The sequence below is a fragment of the Puma concolor genome, chromosome A1 (assembly GCF_028749965.1).
Source record: "Puma concolor isolate L17-30 chromosome A1, mPumCon1.1.hap2, whole genome shotgun sequence".
Taxonomy (NCBI): domain Eukaryota; kingdom Metazoa; phylum Chordata; class Mammalia; order Carnivora; family Felidae; genus Puma; species Puma concolor.
This window is the reverse complement of record NC_141667.1, coordinates 171,470,007-171,485,507: the sequence shown is the minus strand read 5'-3', so window position 1 is coordinate 171,485,507 and position 15,501 is coordinate 171,470,007. Positions and strand designations below refer to the sequence as shown.

The 15,501-nt window shown below is 43.6% G+C and overlaps 1 protein-coding gene across 21 annotated transcripts in view; it reads right to left on the bottom strand.

The window, feature by feature from the left end:
• Positions 1-15,501, bottom strand: part of DOCK9 (dedicator of cytokinesis 9) — a 291,472-nt gene that overhangs the window by 77,775 nt on the left and 198,196 nt on the right. For all 21 annotated transcript variants that reach the window (XM_086708890.1, XM_086708961.1, XM_086708930.1 and 18 more), the window contains exons 17-27: positions 15,235-15,422; positions 15,045-15,110; positions 13,547-13,639; positions 12,154-12,277; positions 11,492-11,613; positions 10,341-10,427; positions 9,897-9,986; positions 8,394-8,509; positions 8,052-8,121; positions 7,114-7,239; positions 6,297-6,368 (exon numbers count right to left, since the gene is read on the bottom strand). In XM_086708890.1, the coding sequence (XP_086565016.1) occupies positions 6,297-6,368; positions 7,114-7,239; positions 8,052-8,121; positions 8,394-8,509; positions 9,897-9,986; positions 10,341-10,427; positions 11,492-11,613; positions 12,154-12,277; positions 13,547-13,639; positions 15,045-15,110; positions 15,235-15,422 (1,154 nt within the window). The remainder of the gene's footprint in view (positions 1-6,296; positions 6,369-7,113; positions 7,240-8,051; positions 8,122-8,393; positions 8,510-9,896; positions 9,987-10,340; positions 10,428-11,491; positions 11,614-12,153; positions 12,278-13,546; positions 13,640-15,044; positions 15,111-15,234; positions 15,423-15,501) is intronic.

Here is a 15,501-nt window from a genome sequence, read left to right as displayed (position 1 = left end):
AACTCAGAATGGGACAACCAGACACTGAATGCCCCCCGATATGATGCAGTAGCACCAATTATGAAGTATCCTTGCTAAAGAGCAAATCGAACCTAAACTGAATTGAGCCTCAACATCACTACAAGTTTACAGGAACCACAGGGGACAAAGGCCCATGTCACATAACACTGCGAGGTTATAGTGTGGGAAATTCTGCAGGACAAACGGCCCACTTTCTTCAACAAAAACACTGCATTAAAAAGCAAACAAATGACAAGGAACAGTTTGAAAATCCAGGAGACTTCAGAGACATATCAACCACATGCGATGTGCAGACTATGTTTAGATCCTGACTCAGACCAGCCAACTGTAAAATGACATTTCAGAGACACCTGGGGAAAAGTGAATACAGACAGGGTGTCAGATGATAATGAAGAAATGTCGCTGACTTTGTTGAGTGTCATAATGGTACACTGCTTACATCTTTTTTGAAGGTTTTATCAGTTAGAGATAACACAGTCAAGTTTTTACAGATGAAATGATAAAATAGGGGCAACTGGGTGGCTCAGTTGGTTAAGCGTCTGTCTCTTGATTTCGGTTCAGGTCATGATCTCATGGTTCATGGGATCGAGCCCCAGGTGGGGCTGCTCGCTGACAGCCTGGAGCCTGCTTGGGGTTTTCTCTCTCTCTCTCTCTCTCTCTCTCTCTCTCTCTCTCTCTCTCCGTGTCCCTTCCCTGCTCATTCTCTCTCAAAAATAAATAAATAATCTTAAAAAAATAAATGATAAAATATTTGGTAATTGCTTTTAAAATACTCTAAAAAAAGTGTGGAAGTGGATATATAACTGTTGAAGGGGAGTGACAGCTTCAGACATGAGATTCAGCAAACTGTTCTCTTCCCTTTTTATGTTTACTTAAAAATTTCTACAATAAGAGGTTTTTATGAAAAAGAAAGAAAACGTGGTGATGAATGGTGGATGATTAACATACCAACCAACCAACAATGCTGCTCGGTGATAAGAGGTCAACTCAGTGCCTCTGCAGACTGAAATGGAGCTCTCCTTGCAGTGACAAACAGCTATTGTCAAGAGTCCTAATTTGCCAACAAAACAGTGAGGAAAGACACATCAACAGGTGATAAAGACCAAAGCAATTAGATGTTTTTACAGAGATTACTCTACACTGAAATGGAAGAAAATGATCTAGGATAATGGGCTGCTGTCCAGGGTGGTGGGTATTCAAGCGCCAGCTCGGACGAGTGGACGCTGAGACACTAAGAGACTTCTAGACCAAACAAAACCCCAACTCCTGACCTTGTCCTCCTGTGGGATCTCCTCTCAGCGCTGCTGCAGCGTCCCCAGGGGCCCAGCCACCCCCCATCTGCTCCTCTGACACCTGCTGCCAGTGTGGGGTCTGCCTGCCCAGGAGCTGTCCACACCAGATCAGCCTCCTCCGGCAGACATGCTGTGTCCCGTGCCCCCCAACCCTGCTGTGGGCCCGATACCTCTGTGCCATCCTGTTGGCTGCTCAGCTCCTGCCACCCGGCCCCCAGCCTGAGTGGGATCTTCTTGATGAGCCACATTCGGCCGTGCTGCATAGGACCCTGTGAGCCCCACCGCTAGCAGCCACGTCTGCAGACACCAGCGATGGGATCCAGCGCGTCCCACACGTCCTGTCTGGGCTCCGACAGTGGCTGCCGCCCAAATCACTGCTTCATGTACAAGGGGGTCACACCGGTATTCAAATGTTTGGTTCTCTTCTCCTTACTGTGTTCGTCTACTTCTTAGGGGTTAGAGAACTCTTTTCTACAGGCTACATTATGGCTCAATGAGATGTACTAAAAAAGACTATTAGCTAATAAACTTCGTTTTCCTGGCCTTACCTGGGCATCAGCTCTTTCTTCTGCCTCATGCTTATTCTCTTCTCCCTAAATGTGGCATCCTTATAGGCCCAGGAGAAGCCTCTATCTCTACAGTGATCTAGCATTTTGGAGCTCACACATACACCTTCTTCCCTGTGCTCTAACAGTTCCCAGCTGAATGTCTTCTTTCACCCAGGAGTACATCAACTTCAAGGCTGACGATGCACCATCTACACCACCTGCAGACCTCCTCAGTGCTCTGTACACAGCAAACAACTATTCCAAACACGCGCTCATGTACATAAGTATGGATACTGACATTCTGTACATTCTGCCGTCATGTGTTCACAGTGTTTACAAATACAGTTGAGGGGAAGTCCAGGCAGCCCATCTAAAACAGGAACCATCCCATTCTTTGCCTACTTTTCAAGTAAACACTCTTTCCTTGCTCAATTAGGCCAGGAAAAAACCGGCTGAAGGCTAAACACCTAACTAAGGTGATATACTCATCCTATCCTATGCCACATTTTCCAACTTCCTTGAAGTACACCTGTGGAATGCTAGCAATTTGGCTTGATTCAATGTGGGAGGAGAGGAAATTCAAAAAGAGTCTGCTGAAATTATAGCTGCTAAATATAAGTGATAGAAAAGAAATCACCTAAAATGTGTCGAGCACAGAGGCAGAGTGGGGTTCAGAGTTGGGAACTCCTTAGTGGGCCTTGATGAGGTCTGTTTTATATTCTCCTTGAAAACTGCTAATTGTCAATTCCAAGCACGTGTCACCTACGGACACTGGCTGGGATGGGGAGGTGGGCACACGGGGCCACCTCCATCTTCAGCAAGAATGCGGCATTAGAAGCAAGCCTACCAGCATCAAATTTATCCGTCTACGTAAATATGCACCAGATGGAAGGACGCTGTTAACATCGAGAGTGCACACTGACGGCTGCAGCTCAACATAGACTATGCCTCCAAATGCTGATTGATGCTAAATATTCTTTGGGTAGGGCACTTTCAGCTCCAGTGAAAGCATTACCTGGCTCTTACATGAATTTGTGGCCCATGTACCCCTACTAGACAAATGCGTGCCTGGTCATGGCATTTTAAGAAAGACTCACCCATGGGGGCAAAAAAAATTAGGGTCAGGATTATAAACACATTGGATTATACTAATAATCATCAGTCTAAAAGTATAAAAACTCTGAGGGAATTTGATTATGATTTTGGAAATCACAAATGGCACAGGCACGGTGAATATGAAATTGTTCCCTAAATTCAGAACACTGGGATCAGGGACTAGGGCATACAACTCTTAAGGTATAAATAAAGACGAACATGAAAATAATTAATTCAAACACATAAAACTCATTACTCCTAAGATACGAAGCAAAATGAATAAAGCCTTCAAAATATGTGAGAAGTCCCTAGATCAATAACGTGTGACTCAGGGAAGGAACAGCATGGATCAGGTGACGCAGAAGAAGTCAGAGGAAAAGTGAAATGTTAAACTCTCCAAAGTGGCAAGCAGGTATTTTGAATCTCTTTTTATAGTAAATTATCTTATGGTTAAACTTTCTCCTTTTGGATACCAGTGTTTCTTTTTATGCTGGATAACAAGTTTTAAACAAACTACTTCTAAAAACTCTCTGAATACTGTTTTAGGACCAAGATATAATTAACTTACAGAAAAGGTTGTGCATGGTAGCATTTGAGCAGTCTGTTCTAAAGAGTTCCAAAAACAAACTGTTTCCCAGAGTTGCTGGAAGAATCAGGTTATAAGGCTGGAAACAGCAGAACATCTGGGAGAGGATGATAATGACTCGAGCACGAGTTCTTGGCTCCGCTCAGCTGTGTGACCCTGGGCAGGGCACCTCACAGGTCTATACTCCACCTCGACCTCTGGGACATATGGGAGGAGCTGGACCAGGAGGCAGCTTTCAGGCGCCTACCATCCCTGAGATTCTATGGTTTCATTTGGCACCTTGAGAAAAAACCACATGCCATTTAATTACTCTATTAATTTTCTATTACAGTTCTTGGAAAGAGATGCTATTGGGTACTTATGCTTCTGTGGGTGTTTCAGAAGTGTACATCACCTCTTTGTCAATCACTCCTGTAGTCCATTCGGGCACTTTCCCACCTAAACTTTGTGAGGGCACAAACCACGCCACATTTAACTTTGTAACCTGTGAGCCTCCATGTAAATAAGGGCTCTCAATGAATAGTTTCTGAACAAATCAGTTCTATTTTTAAATATAACCAAGCCACCAATCTTTCTGAAGTGATTACATTTATTTGAAACCAAAAATAATGAAAAATCTAGTGGGGCCTTGTTATAGACTGAATTGTGTCCCTAAAATTTGTATGTTGGGGTACCTGGGTAGCTCAGTCAGTTAAGCATCCGACTCTTGATTTTGGCTCAGGTCATGAGACAAAGCCCCGTGCCCAATTCTGTGCTGAGCATGGAGCCTGCTTAAGATTGTCTCTCTCTCTCTCTCTCTCTCTCTCTCTCTCTCTCTCTCTCTCTTTCTGCCCTTCCTCCACTCTTTCTCTCTAAAAACAACAACAACAACAAAATTCATATGTTGAAATCCTAACCCACAATCTCTTAGAATTTGACTGTATTTGGAGATAGGGTCTTTAAAGAGGTAATTAAGTTACTATAAGGTCATTAAAGTGGGCCTTAACCAACAAGACGGATGTCCTTACAAGAAGAGGAGACGTGCACTTGATGTCAGATTTCCAGCTTCTGGAAGTGTGCAGAAATAAACTTCTATTGTTAAAGCCACCCAGGCTGTGGTACTTGCTATGGAAGCCCAAGCAAACTAAGACAGGCCAACAACCTATCCTGCATATGACAACATTTTTAACAGAAAAGTACTATATCCAAATGGCCCATGTGTGTGCATGTGTGTGTGTATGCACGTGTGTGTGCATGTATGTGTAAGTGTGTGCACACTCGTGCATGTACATGCGTGCATATGTGAGTGCACGCACACATGTGTAAGTGTGTGTGCGTGTGTGCGTGTGTGCATGCATGCATGCAAAAGTGCATGTGCGTGCATTCATGAATGTGTATGTGTGTGCATGTGTGTGCAATGCATGCATATGTGAGCATGTGCATGCATGTGTGTGCGTGTGCATGCATGCATAATTGCATGGGTGTACATTTGTGCATGCATGTGTGCGTGTGTGTGTATGCATGCAAAAGTGCATGTGTGTGCATTCATGAATGTGTGTGTGCATGTGTGTGCGTGCACACACACTGAGCTGCATACTGCCAAGCAGACAATCTGCTAGGTTTTTATTTGGCAGGCTATTCTGGCATGATTTAGTTGTGCATTACTCTGTGGAAAGCAGGGCCCACTTCCATCTGGCATTTCCCTGGGCACTAAAACCGGAATTAAAAGGGAAAAATAAAAAGGAAACCACCTGGTCAGGCACTAGTGCCTGCTCCACTAGAGGAAAGTGTGGCTCTCGGTGCTGAGCCGCCAACCTTCTGCCTGACAAAATCCAGCAGGCTTTCCCCAGGCTTTCTCTGAGAGTCCAGATCCCTGGTCCAGGTGGCCTAGAACTTCACCCTCCCTCCCTGTGGTTCCCCTCTCCTCCCCTCATTCACTGTGAGAGAAAGCTGGGCACCAGCTCCCTGCCCCAGGGCCTCCTGCTCTCCATGGGGCTCAATGGGCTCAATGCCCTGCTTCTGCATAATTGCGATGCAGAGAGAATTCGGAGTCGTTATGGCAACTCCAAGAGGATGCACATCTCAAAAGGGACTCGGTGACTTGGCCACTGCATTCGCCTATTAGAATCTTACAAAAATGTGTCTACAGTGAGCCTCAGACAGCCAGAAACAGCCGGTCACACCCAGACAGGCATCAGTCCAGAGAGGACATGTAGGGACCCAGAGTGTCACACACACCCAGGCACCTCAGCGAGAAGAGTTGGTGGGGGGAGACTGAGTTATCTCAGAGTCCATTCATTGCTTAGAGAACATGCATCTGACACGCTCAGCTTAGTCCCTGAGAAAGGTCTATAATGTTCAAGACTGGGTAATTACATTTAAAATAAATGTATAAACTATTACTCTCATTTCAACAGACTTGAAGATTTCTGAGCTATTTAAAGGAAAAGACTTTGGACTTTTTAACACATGCTTCAGGAGAGTGAGCTTTGGAGGCAGACTGGTCTCAAAACCTGGCCCCCTCCATTTGCTGGCAGCGTGGCCTTGGGCAAGGAACTCGCTCTGCCCTCAGTATCTTCATCTATAAAATGAAGGGTAGAACTTTATTATAGCCTGATGGCTTTGTCACATGGAATAAACCGCTTTCTCACTTGGAAAGCCGTTAGAACAGTACTGTAACTGGCACACAGAAAGGGCTAATGAACGTTGGCCACAAACCCAATGAAAAGACTCCCTTAAGAGCCGCCACACAAGGCCCGATACGAAAGGACATACCTTAACTTTGGAGTTCTCTATCAAATGCTGAGCCATGGATTTTATCAAAACGTCAAAGAAAAACCATGAATACTGAAAGAAAACAAAAAAGGATGCTGGTAAGAAAAACAACAACTTAGAAGGTAAGATGTTTACCCCCTTAGGCCGACAATGTTACAGACACAAAACAGGTGTAACTCAAAAGCAGGGCTGAACCTCTCGATAAATAAATTATTATGGGACCAGGGGTGAGTGGCAGGCAGCTGTTTTCTGGCTTTTGCGTGTCCAGGAAGCTGGGTGCATCTGCTCAGCATGGCACAAGCCAGTAAGAGGCACCACTGGATTAGATTTGTGATCTCGCCTCTCTGCTGAGCCTCGCCTGCTGATGCCACCTTTGTAATCTCTCAGTGTCCTCCGCCCATTTGAATATAATGACTTCTTAAAATTTAAGAGCCCATGGAACTTTGAATATGGTAATATTTTGCAGCTCCATCAGAAACCCAAGTATCCGCAGCAAAGTTGGTCCCCGAGAACTAACTCTTTACCCCTTTTCAGGAGGTGGTGATGGTCTCTAAAAGCACACCAGGAAGGTGAACTGATCCAGCTGTGGCATTTTGCGAGAAAGCAAGCTGAGGAGGGTCAGAGAATCCAAAGGGGGCTTAGTGCTGACAGCAGAGAGCTAGATTCAGGGCTCAAACTCATGAACAGTGAGATCATGACCCCAGCAGAAGTTGGACGCTTAACCTACTGAGCCACCCAGGCACCCCCTGGCTGTGGCATTTTGGATTCTCTCTCATCAGTTTCCATATCACAGAGCCACCCTGGCCCCTCGACATACCTTAAGTAGTTTGTTGCTGGTGAGGAAGTCGGCAGAAGGCTTGAGAATTGTGGTCATGGCTTTTGTCAGTTCTTCGTGCACTGTCTTGTATTCGGAAGCAACGTACGGCTCAGCCTTGTACGCATACTTTGAAGAAAAGGGAGAGATACTTTAATGCCCCAGTTATCGGAGGTGGGCTGAAAGCAGGGGAGGCCCAGGGGGATGGCGGTCAGGGACCCAGGTGCAAGTGCAGCAGGGAGAGGAAGGTGTGGAAACAGAAGGTGGGAGGGGTTCCCCCAGGGAACCCATCAGTTAGGGAACCACCTGGCTCAGGTCAGTGGTCTTCCAGCCCACGACTCGACCTCCCAAGGACTTGGAGGAATGTGTCCCCTGACCCTGGGGGACTGATTCCACAGCCATAATTTACAGAGGTGTCTAAGACTAAACAGAACGTGTGTGTAACTTTTCAGAAGGGTAACTGCCGCTTGTTTACGGAACTGTGTTACACGAACAAAGAACTTGTTGCCACTCAGCCCCATGGCATCTCTTGCTGCCCCACATAGTTATCTAATTTGATGGCGGACAGAGCTACCCTTCTCATCTCGGGAGAAGCAGTTTTACTGCAGATTTTAGTTGGGAAAAGGAAAAATGACAACAACAGGCTATACCAAAGGCCTACCTAGAGCGACTTAAAATTCTTTGAAATTCCACGTCATCATTATTTGCAAAACCCATTAAGAGAAATGTAGTTGAAAAAAATAAAATTAAATAAATAAATGAATGGCTGCCCCTCTTTGGACCTCCTCTCGTTCAGGTACAAGCACTGGCTTTAGGTATAGAAGAGAAAGCAGAAGTATTAAGTTGCACCTCCAAATAACTAGATTTTTTTTAAATGAGTCCTTAGAAGGATAATTGGAGAGCCACAGATTTAAGTGATTGGGACAGTTTATTTTACATACCTTAACATATGACCTCAAGTGGCTCTCCAATCCTTCCTCATGGCACTGGGCAACCACATGAATAATGACCCTACACACCACAGGAATGAATAAAGCAATGAATAGTAATGTGAAAATGAAAACATTTCATTATTACACAGTAGTAGTAGAACAATGATGATGCTATTGGCACCACAGGAAACAAGGAAACGAGGAATTAGATGGGGTCCCTATACATGGGATCAAAAGAAATTTCTTAACTATAATGGTCAACACATACTAGCATCCCAGATATGTACGACCGTGCTCCAGATGAGGACAGACTGAAAGGGGAGAAGGTATCCACCTCTCTGCCTCTCTTACCGTGTCACGTTGACAGCAACTTCCTCCTGGGTCGCTCTGGTGAGGACGCGGAATAGCTGGTTCAGGATGGTGGGCAAGAAGGCGATCATCACGTGGCCTTCCATTGCATGCAAGCTCTACAGACAAGGAATGGCACTTGTGTTATCTTCTTAAAAGTAGACCACCCCAACAGATTTCCACCCAGTTCCAAATAAGGATGGAAGAAGTATATCTAAAACAATGGGAACCTGTGGCGGGCAGAATAAGGGACAAAGATGTTCACATCCTAATTCCCAGAACCTGTGACTATGTTACAGGGCAAAAGGGAATTCGGGCTGCTAATTGGCTGGCCATAAGATGGGGGGACTCTTCTGGATTATCCAGGTGGGCATGAAGTCAACACAAAGGTCTTCATAATCAGAAGAGGGAGGCAGAAAGGGAGGGTCAGGGGAGACGTGCCTAAGGAAAGAATGGCCAGAGGTGCAAAACAGTTGGCTTTGAGATGGAGGAAGGGATTATAAGCAAAGGAATGAGGACAGCCTTCAGAAGCTGGGAAAGGGCAAGGAAACAGATTCACCCCCAGAGTTTCCAGAAAGGAACTCAGCCTATGGAGGTGTAAGAAAATAAATTTGTGCTGTTGGAAGCCACCAGATCTGTAGTATTTGTTACAGCAGCAATAGAAAACCGACACAAAGTCTCTTCTTAAAGTCACATGGCTCTCCATGAGGTACCAGAAAGGACACTTGGCAAAGCAGTGACTTCAGAAGTCCCCATTCCATTTTCCTTGCTGAAATCAAACAAACTTGTATTCCATTTCTCAAATGTCTGGTATTTTGTCCCCACGCCTCAGGTGCTCTTTGAACTACTCTCCTTTTTTAAAATGTTCCCCTTGAACCACATTCTGGATAAAACTCCCCTAGAGAAACGCCACCTTGCTATCACTGTTTCATGATACAGGGAGCCCGCACAACACTGAGGATGGTCACATGCACTCTTTTCTGTTCTGTTCTGTTTTGTTTTTTGCCCACCTAGCACACATTCGCCACGGTTATGTTATCTCCTACAGTGAGCTCGAAATGCCTTAATGGCAGGACTGAAGTCCCTCCTTCTTATGTGGTTGTCCCTGTGCTCTGCACCCAGTGAGCACTCAGAGGACAGGGCCTGCGTATGTGTGTGATTTTGTAGGCAGAGAACAATGTATTTTGGGTTGGGCCTAAAAACAGTACATGTGGGACAAAGATGAAGGCAGAGCAGTTGTCCTATTTCTTTTCTTTTTCGTCTTCTTTTCTTTCTAATTAAATTCTTAATTTTAATTTCAGCAGAGTTGACGTACAGCACTCTGGAGTTGTCCTATTTATGAGGCCGCTTCTTGCCACCATCTAAAACCACAGAGAAGTGAGAGTACCCAGCTAAGAGCATCCTTATAAGGTTCCCGAGAGGTAAGAACGACCCTCGCCAGCAAAAGGAAAACCCAACCTACTCCAATCTCATTAAAAAGGGGTTACTAAGAAAGCCATCTGATACCTTAAGGTATTTTACAAGTTCACTCCCTAAGGCCTGGGCTCCAGATTCGGTTTTCTGACAGTACTGGAAAAAATTATGTAAATGCTGATCCTGGGAGAAAAAAAGAAGAGAAAGAAAGAAGGCCTATTAGCATAATGTCGTGGAAATAGGAGTACCTGCTTCTTACAGCATGCATGTTTTATTTAGACTAAGAAACTGATCATATAAAAATGAAAACATCAAAAGAGATAAAAATTTTTAAAAGATTTCCAAGAACCTCCAACAAAAGAGGAAATAGTTGAGAAACGTTACTTGTACTATTATGTCAGTACATATGAGCACCTTATATGTACGTATAACATATCAATTAGGATTTCTTTTTTGTTTGTTTTTTTGCCAAAAAGATCATGCAAATTCGTTCACTGAGCAATCATTGCTAACTAATGCTAATGGAACAGCCCGTACCTGAGTATACACGGTGGAAACCAGATGAGTTGAAACTTTCAGCAGTGGCTTGCTTCCGTCTACCCATTTAATTTCTGGACCATAATGCTAGAAAATATGGAAGGGAAAAAAAACATCCCAACAGATGAGTGGTCTTGGCTTCAAACACCATGTTCACTGAGAGGACTGGTGAGGTGTCACGGGCCCAAACAGCGTCGGTGACTCAACAGCTATGGCTGGCTCACTGTGAGAATGCAAGCAGTACTAATTTCTGCCCACTCTCTTCCCCCAGGTACAAAGCTCTCCTTACTGGATTTTCTAAGTTACTATCTGTTGGAGAGGGAAAGAATCCTATTTCACCAATGACTTAACCAAACTGGATTTTAGGATCCTGACAGTGATGGCAGAAGATTGTCCAGCAAATGGGACAGTATGAAGTCCTACGTGGGTAAAGGGTCAATACTCTGTGTGTGCTTGCTTAGATTTCTGACTCCTCCATTTTTTCTTACGTTCAGATTAGGAATTATAACTGAATGGTATAGGATTTCTCCTGATTTTGGAATCTTTTAACCATTTGTCCATAACATGGACCCAAATTTGGTACTACTTCAATGCTGAGAAATGTTAAAAGCCCTGCAAAATGAAATAAAGCAGACCTTACCTGAGTGCGTTATAAAACTGAAATCTATAAAATTTAAGATGGCCAAACAAACTGTAAAATCAGTTAACCAATGAGAGAAATGGGAGAAAATTCAGGCTTTCATGGATCAGCAAAGGTATCAGAACCAGCTACCCTGTGGGCACGAGTTGCTACATTTACGCTAAATGGAAAGACAATTCCTAATAGTTTGCGTGACTCTAAGAACACGTCCTTATTTGAGCATGGCTGATTTGCAGTGAAAAACTTCTACCTCATCCAGTATCTCTAAGTCTCTGTTTCCCTGATGAGGCGCTGCTAGTTCAGGACTTATAAAACGCCCAAACTAGAATTCTAGATTGTACTGTTAATAGCACTGCCTTCCAACGGCCTATGTTTACTTGGAAATGAATAACTAAAACCAAAATGTTGGGACTGGCAAAAATACTGCGTGCGTTCTTGTGTTATTCTTGTGTTAGCCGATCTTTCATGTTTTCTGAAGGTACAGGGATAAATCAGTCTTAAAGTCCTATACCCTGCCCATTCCGAGCTCCTGGTAGCCAAGGTAGCCAGAGGGGAGATTGGCTGCGACAGGAACATGCTGTTCACTAGTCACTACCCTTCCATCCTTCAGCAGAGGAAGCCAGGAATATCCAACTGTTGAAACAAAACACAAAAAATTTCACTGCAGGTTGTTCGAAAACATATGAAAGAAAGTCAGTGCTATGAAATGGCCTGATCTTTAAGGCCCTGAATCTAGTCTCTGCCGAGCACTGTCTACAATGTACTTTGGCCTCTTTGGGATTACAATTCTGAAATGATCTTTCATAAAAACTTACATATGCAAGCCAGGCATGCTACCTTCACAAACGTCATCTAAAAACGCCACAGAAGGATGAGAATTCAGAATCAAAATAAAATTTAAGGGGCACCTGGGTGGCTCAGTTGGTTAGGTGTCCGACTTCGGCTCAGGTCACGATCTCACGGTTTGTGAGTTCAAGCCCCTCGTCGGGCTCCGCACTGGCAGTGCAGAGCCTGCTTGAGATTCTCCCTTTCTCCCTCTCTCTGTGCCCCTTCCCCACTTGCACACACATGCTCTCTCTCTCAAGATAAATAAATAAAACTTAAAAAATAAGTAAAATTTAAGAACCTACTATGTAACCTGTAAACAATGAAAGGATTGATGAGACCCCAAACCTTGTGTTTCAACAACATCCTTCTTCTTTGTGCTCCCTTTACTAGAATTATCGCAGCTGACATGGAAAAACGTGAACAACAAGTGGTGCTTTTCATGTAGCTGGGTGGGCAGTTCTATTTTAATCTGCAAGAAAGACAAAATAACAATCTCTCTTATATTTTAAAACAACAATTCCTGATGAGAGCAGGCACACAACATGTCACCCATTGCACAAACCTGCATTTGGTCTCCAAACTAGCATTAACATTTGCAGTCGAAGAAATCAAAGAACGTAAACTGTGCCAAAGAAGAAATGGATCCATAATCCACTGCTGTGATCTGAATGTGTGTGTCCCCACTCCCACCCCCAAATTCTTACGTTGAAATTCGTATTACCCCCAAGGTAATGGTATTAGGATGTATGGCCTTGTGGGGGTGACTAAGTCATGAGGGTGGAGGCCTCATGAATGGGACTGATGCTCTTATAAGAGATCCAACAGAGCCATCCCTGCCCATTCCACCATGTGAGGGTACAACTGAGAAGTGTGTGACCTGGAGATGGCCCTCACTGGGCCATGCTGGCCCCCTGATCTAGGACTTCAGCCTCCAGAACTGTAAGCAATAAATACCTGCTGTTTCCAATCTACCTATTCTGTGGTTCTGCTGTAGCCTGAACAGACCAAGACATTCACTGACCAGAAATGGGAAAGTTGGTATGTCAACTCTAGAAAGAACTAGAAAACACGTGACATCAACCCCTACATTAACCTAACACAGCCAAGGCATGATGAAAAACCAGGATAGAACATCTGAAAGTAGGATTCATACAGGGGCACCTGGGTGGTTCAGTCAGTCAAGCATCAGACTTGGCTCAGGTCATGATCTCGCGGCTCATGAGTTTGAGCCCGAGTTGGGCTCTGTGCTGACAGCTCAGAGCCTGGAGCCTGCTACGGATTCTGTGTCTCCCTCTCTCTCTGCCCCCACCTCTCTCTCAAAACTAAACATTAACAATTTTTTTTTTTTAAGTAGGATTCATATAGTAGTTTTAATGAACTACATTATCATTCTACATAAAGAAACAACACAGAAAAAAGATTCTCGGATCCAACAGACATAACCACACAAGTGTGAATTTGAAAGAAAGTATGTCAGAATATTAATTGTGGTAGTAATAGAGGAGAGCTTTTTGACTTTTCCTCTTCTATGATCTGCTTTTTCCCAAGTGTTCAGAATAAATGTTACTTTTGTAATTAGAACAGATGATGTAAAATAAATACTTCAACATTTAGTTCTAGCACTGTAATTGCAGTGTAGTATGCAGTTTCTCTTGAATTTTGCTTTACTAAGCAAACAACTTGGAATTTTCTTTAAAACTGGTTAACTGGGATTTCCCTTGAAAACCTCCTCACTTACCTCATCATAAAATTCTGGGTTTTGGTGATGGTGTAAAACCGCAGCAAAGGCGCTTCTTGTGAACACTGGCCCACCGGGCCTGCCGTAAATGCACTAAAGCACGAGTTAGCAAAGAAAAACACCAGTATTTAATTAACAGAGTCAGAAATTAAACTCAGATGTGTTGTAAAGAGGCCTTCCTGCAGCATAAACTTAAAATAACCACCTCTGATGGATGGATTTCTTCTGCCTAAGAGACCCCTACGTCCCCTTACTCCTGGGTCCAACCCTTCCTTCAGCCCCTCTCCCAGCTCCCCCACCTGAGCACACACACCCGTCCACGCTATAACCAGACAACAGCTTGCCCACAACTCCCTTTCTCACCTCCACACCTGTGCTCATGCAATCCCTCTGTCTGAACGACCTTCCCTTCTATGTGCACCACACTCCCACGTGTCCATCAAGAAATGATTAACTCCTTCCTTTGGGTCCCCTTAGCATTTTTTAGACTAATTATTATTCAGTTTTGACAAAAAGTCATTTCAGGACCTTCTATGTGCCAGGAGCTTTTTCTCCATGACTAGCTTTCTCAGTAAACCATGATTTTTTTTTTTTTTTTCTTGAGGGCAAAAACTATTACATTCTTCTTTACACCTTTGTCTCCTTCCTTTCTTGGAAAGTCATTTTCACATAGTTAAAGAATTTGGGGTCTGGAGCCAGACCACCTGGATCTGAACACTGGTGCCACTAATGGACAGCCCTAAACAATTTTATTTAAATTTTATGCATTAGTCTTATCTAAAAATTACTGTTAGGAGAATTAAAGGAGTTTAATAACTCTAAGGCTCTATGAGCAGAGTCTGGGTCATAATAAGCACTCAATAAACACCACCAATACTCAACTACTGTTATTACCATATTATAATACTTAACAAATATCAATCTATCCTTATTATTATTTCTATTATCAATCTTACTAATACAATTCTTAGCACCCACACACCCTGGCTCATAGTCAGACGTAATGTATTTACCGAATTGAACATGCCTAAGAAACCTTCATCCCCAAAGAGTGTAACAAAACGGAAACAGTCAATGAGGAACAAGAACTCATTTACTCCATATTCTGTAAGGTTTGACACATCTGGTTATATATTATGATGTCACATATCTTCGTGTTTGTGTCTAACTATAACGTGCTAAATTCCTTTAGTTGTGCAATTTGCCACTCAGGTCCACTTTTAAAATGGAAAAATGTGGACATATATAAAAAACAAACCTTCAGGGGCGCCTGGGTGGCTCAGTCGGTTAAGCGGCCGACTTCGGCTCAGGTCATGATCTCATGGTCCGTGAGTTCGAGCCCCGCGTCGGGCTCTGTGCTGACAGCTCAGAGCCTGGAGCCTGCTTATGTTTCTGTGTCTCCCTCTCTCTCTGCCCCTCCCTCATTCGCGCTCTGTCTCTCTCTGCCTTTCAAAAATGAATAAATGTTAAAAACAAAACAAAACAAAACAAAACAAACCTTCAGAGGCTGAGAGTCTTCCTCATCTGAATCTTTGAATTCAATGCAAATAGCAATATTTCTGGCCTGTAGCAATATTTAAAGAAAAAGAAAATAAGGCAAGAAGCCAGAATATGTAAATGTATATAAAAGAACATGAGAAGCCAAGAGAGACTGATCTCAAAACTGAAACCTCCATCTCCGCGCTCACCTTGGCAAAAGACTTTTGACTGTCGTATTTCAAGTACTTAGGATAAACATACAGGTGGTTGTTGTAGATGGTGTAAGGCTGAGTGTGTTTTGGTATGCAGGGCACAAATTCTTCCACTTCAAATGTGATTGGAGTTTTACTACAGGTTTCAAATTGCTTCATGGGAATGTATGATGAATTCACATAATCTGGAAAATTAACAATAAACAAGTTGAAGTAAAAACCAAACAGAATTTTGTCTGGTTATTACAAAGAACTAACACTTAC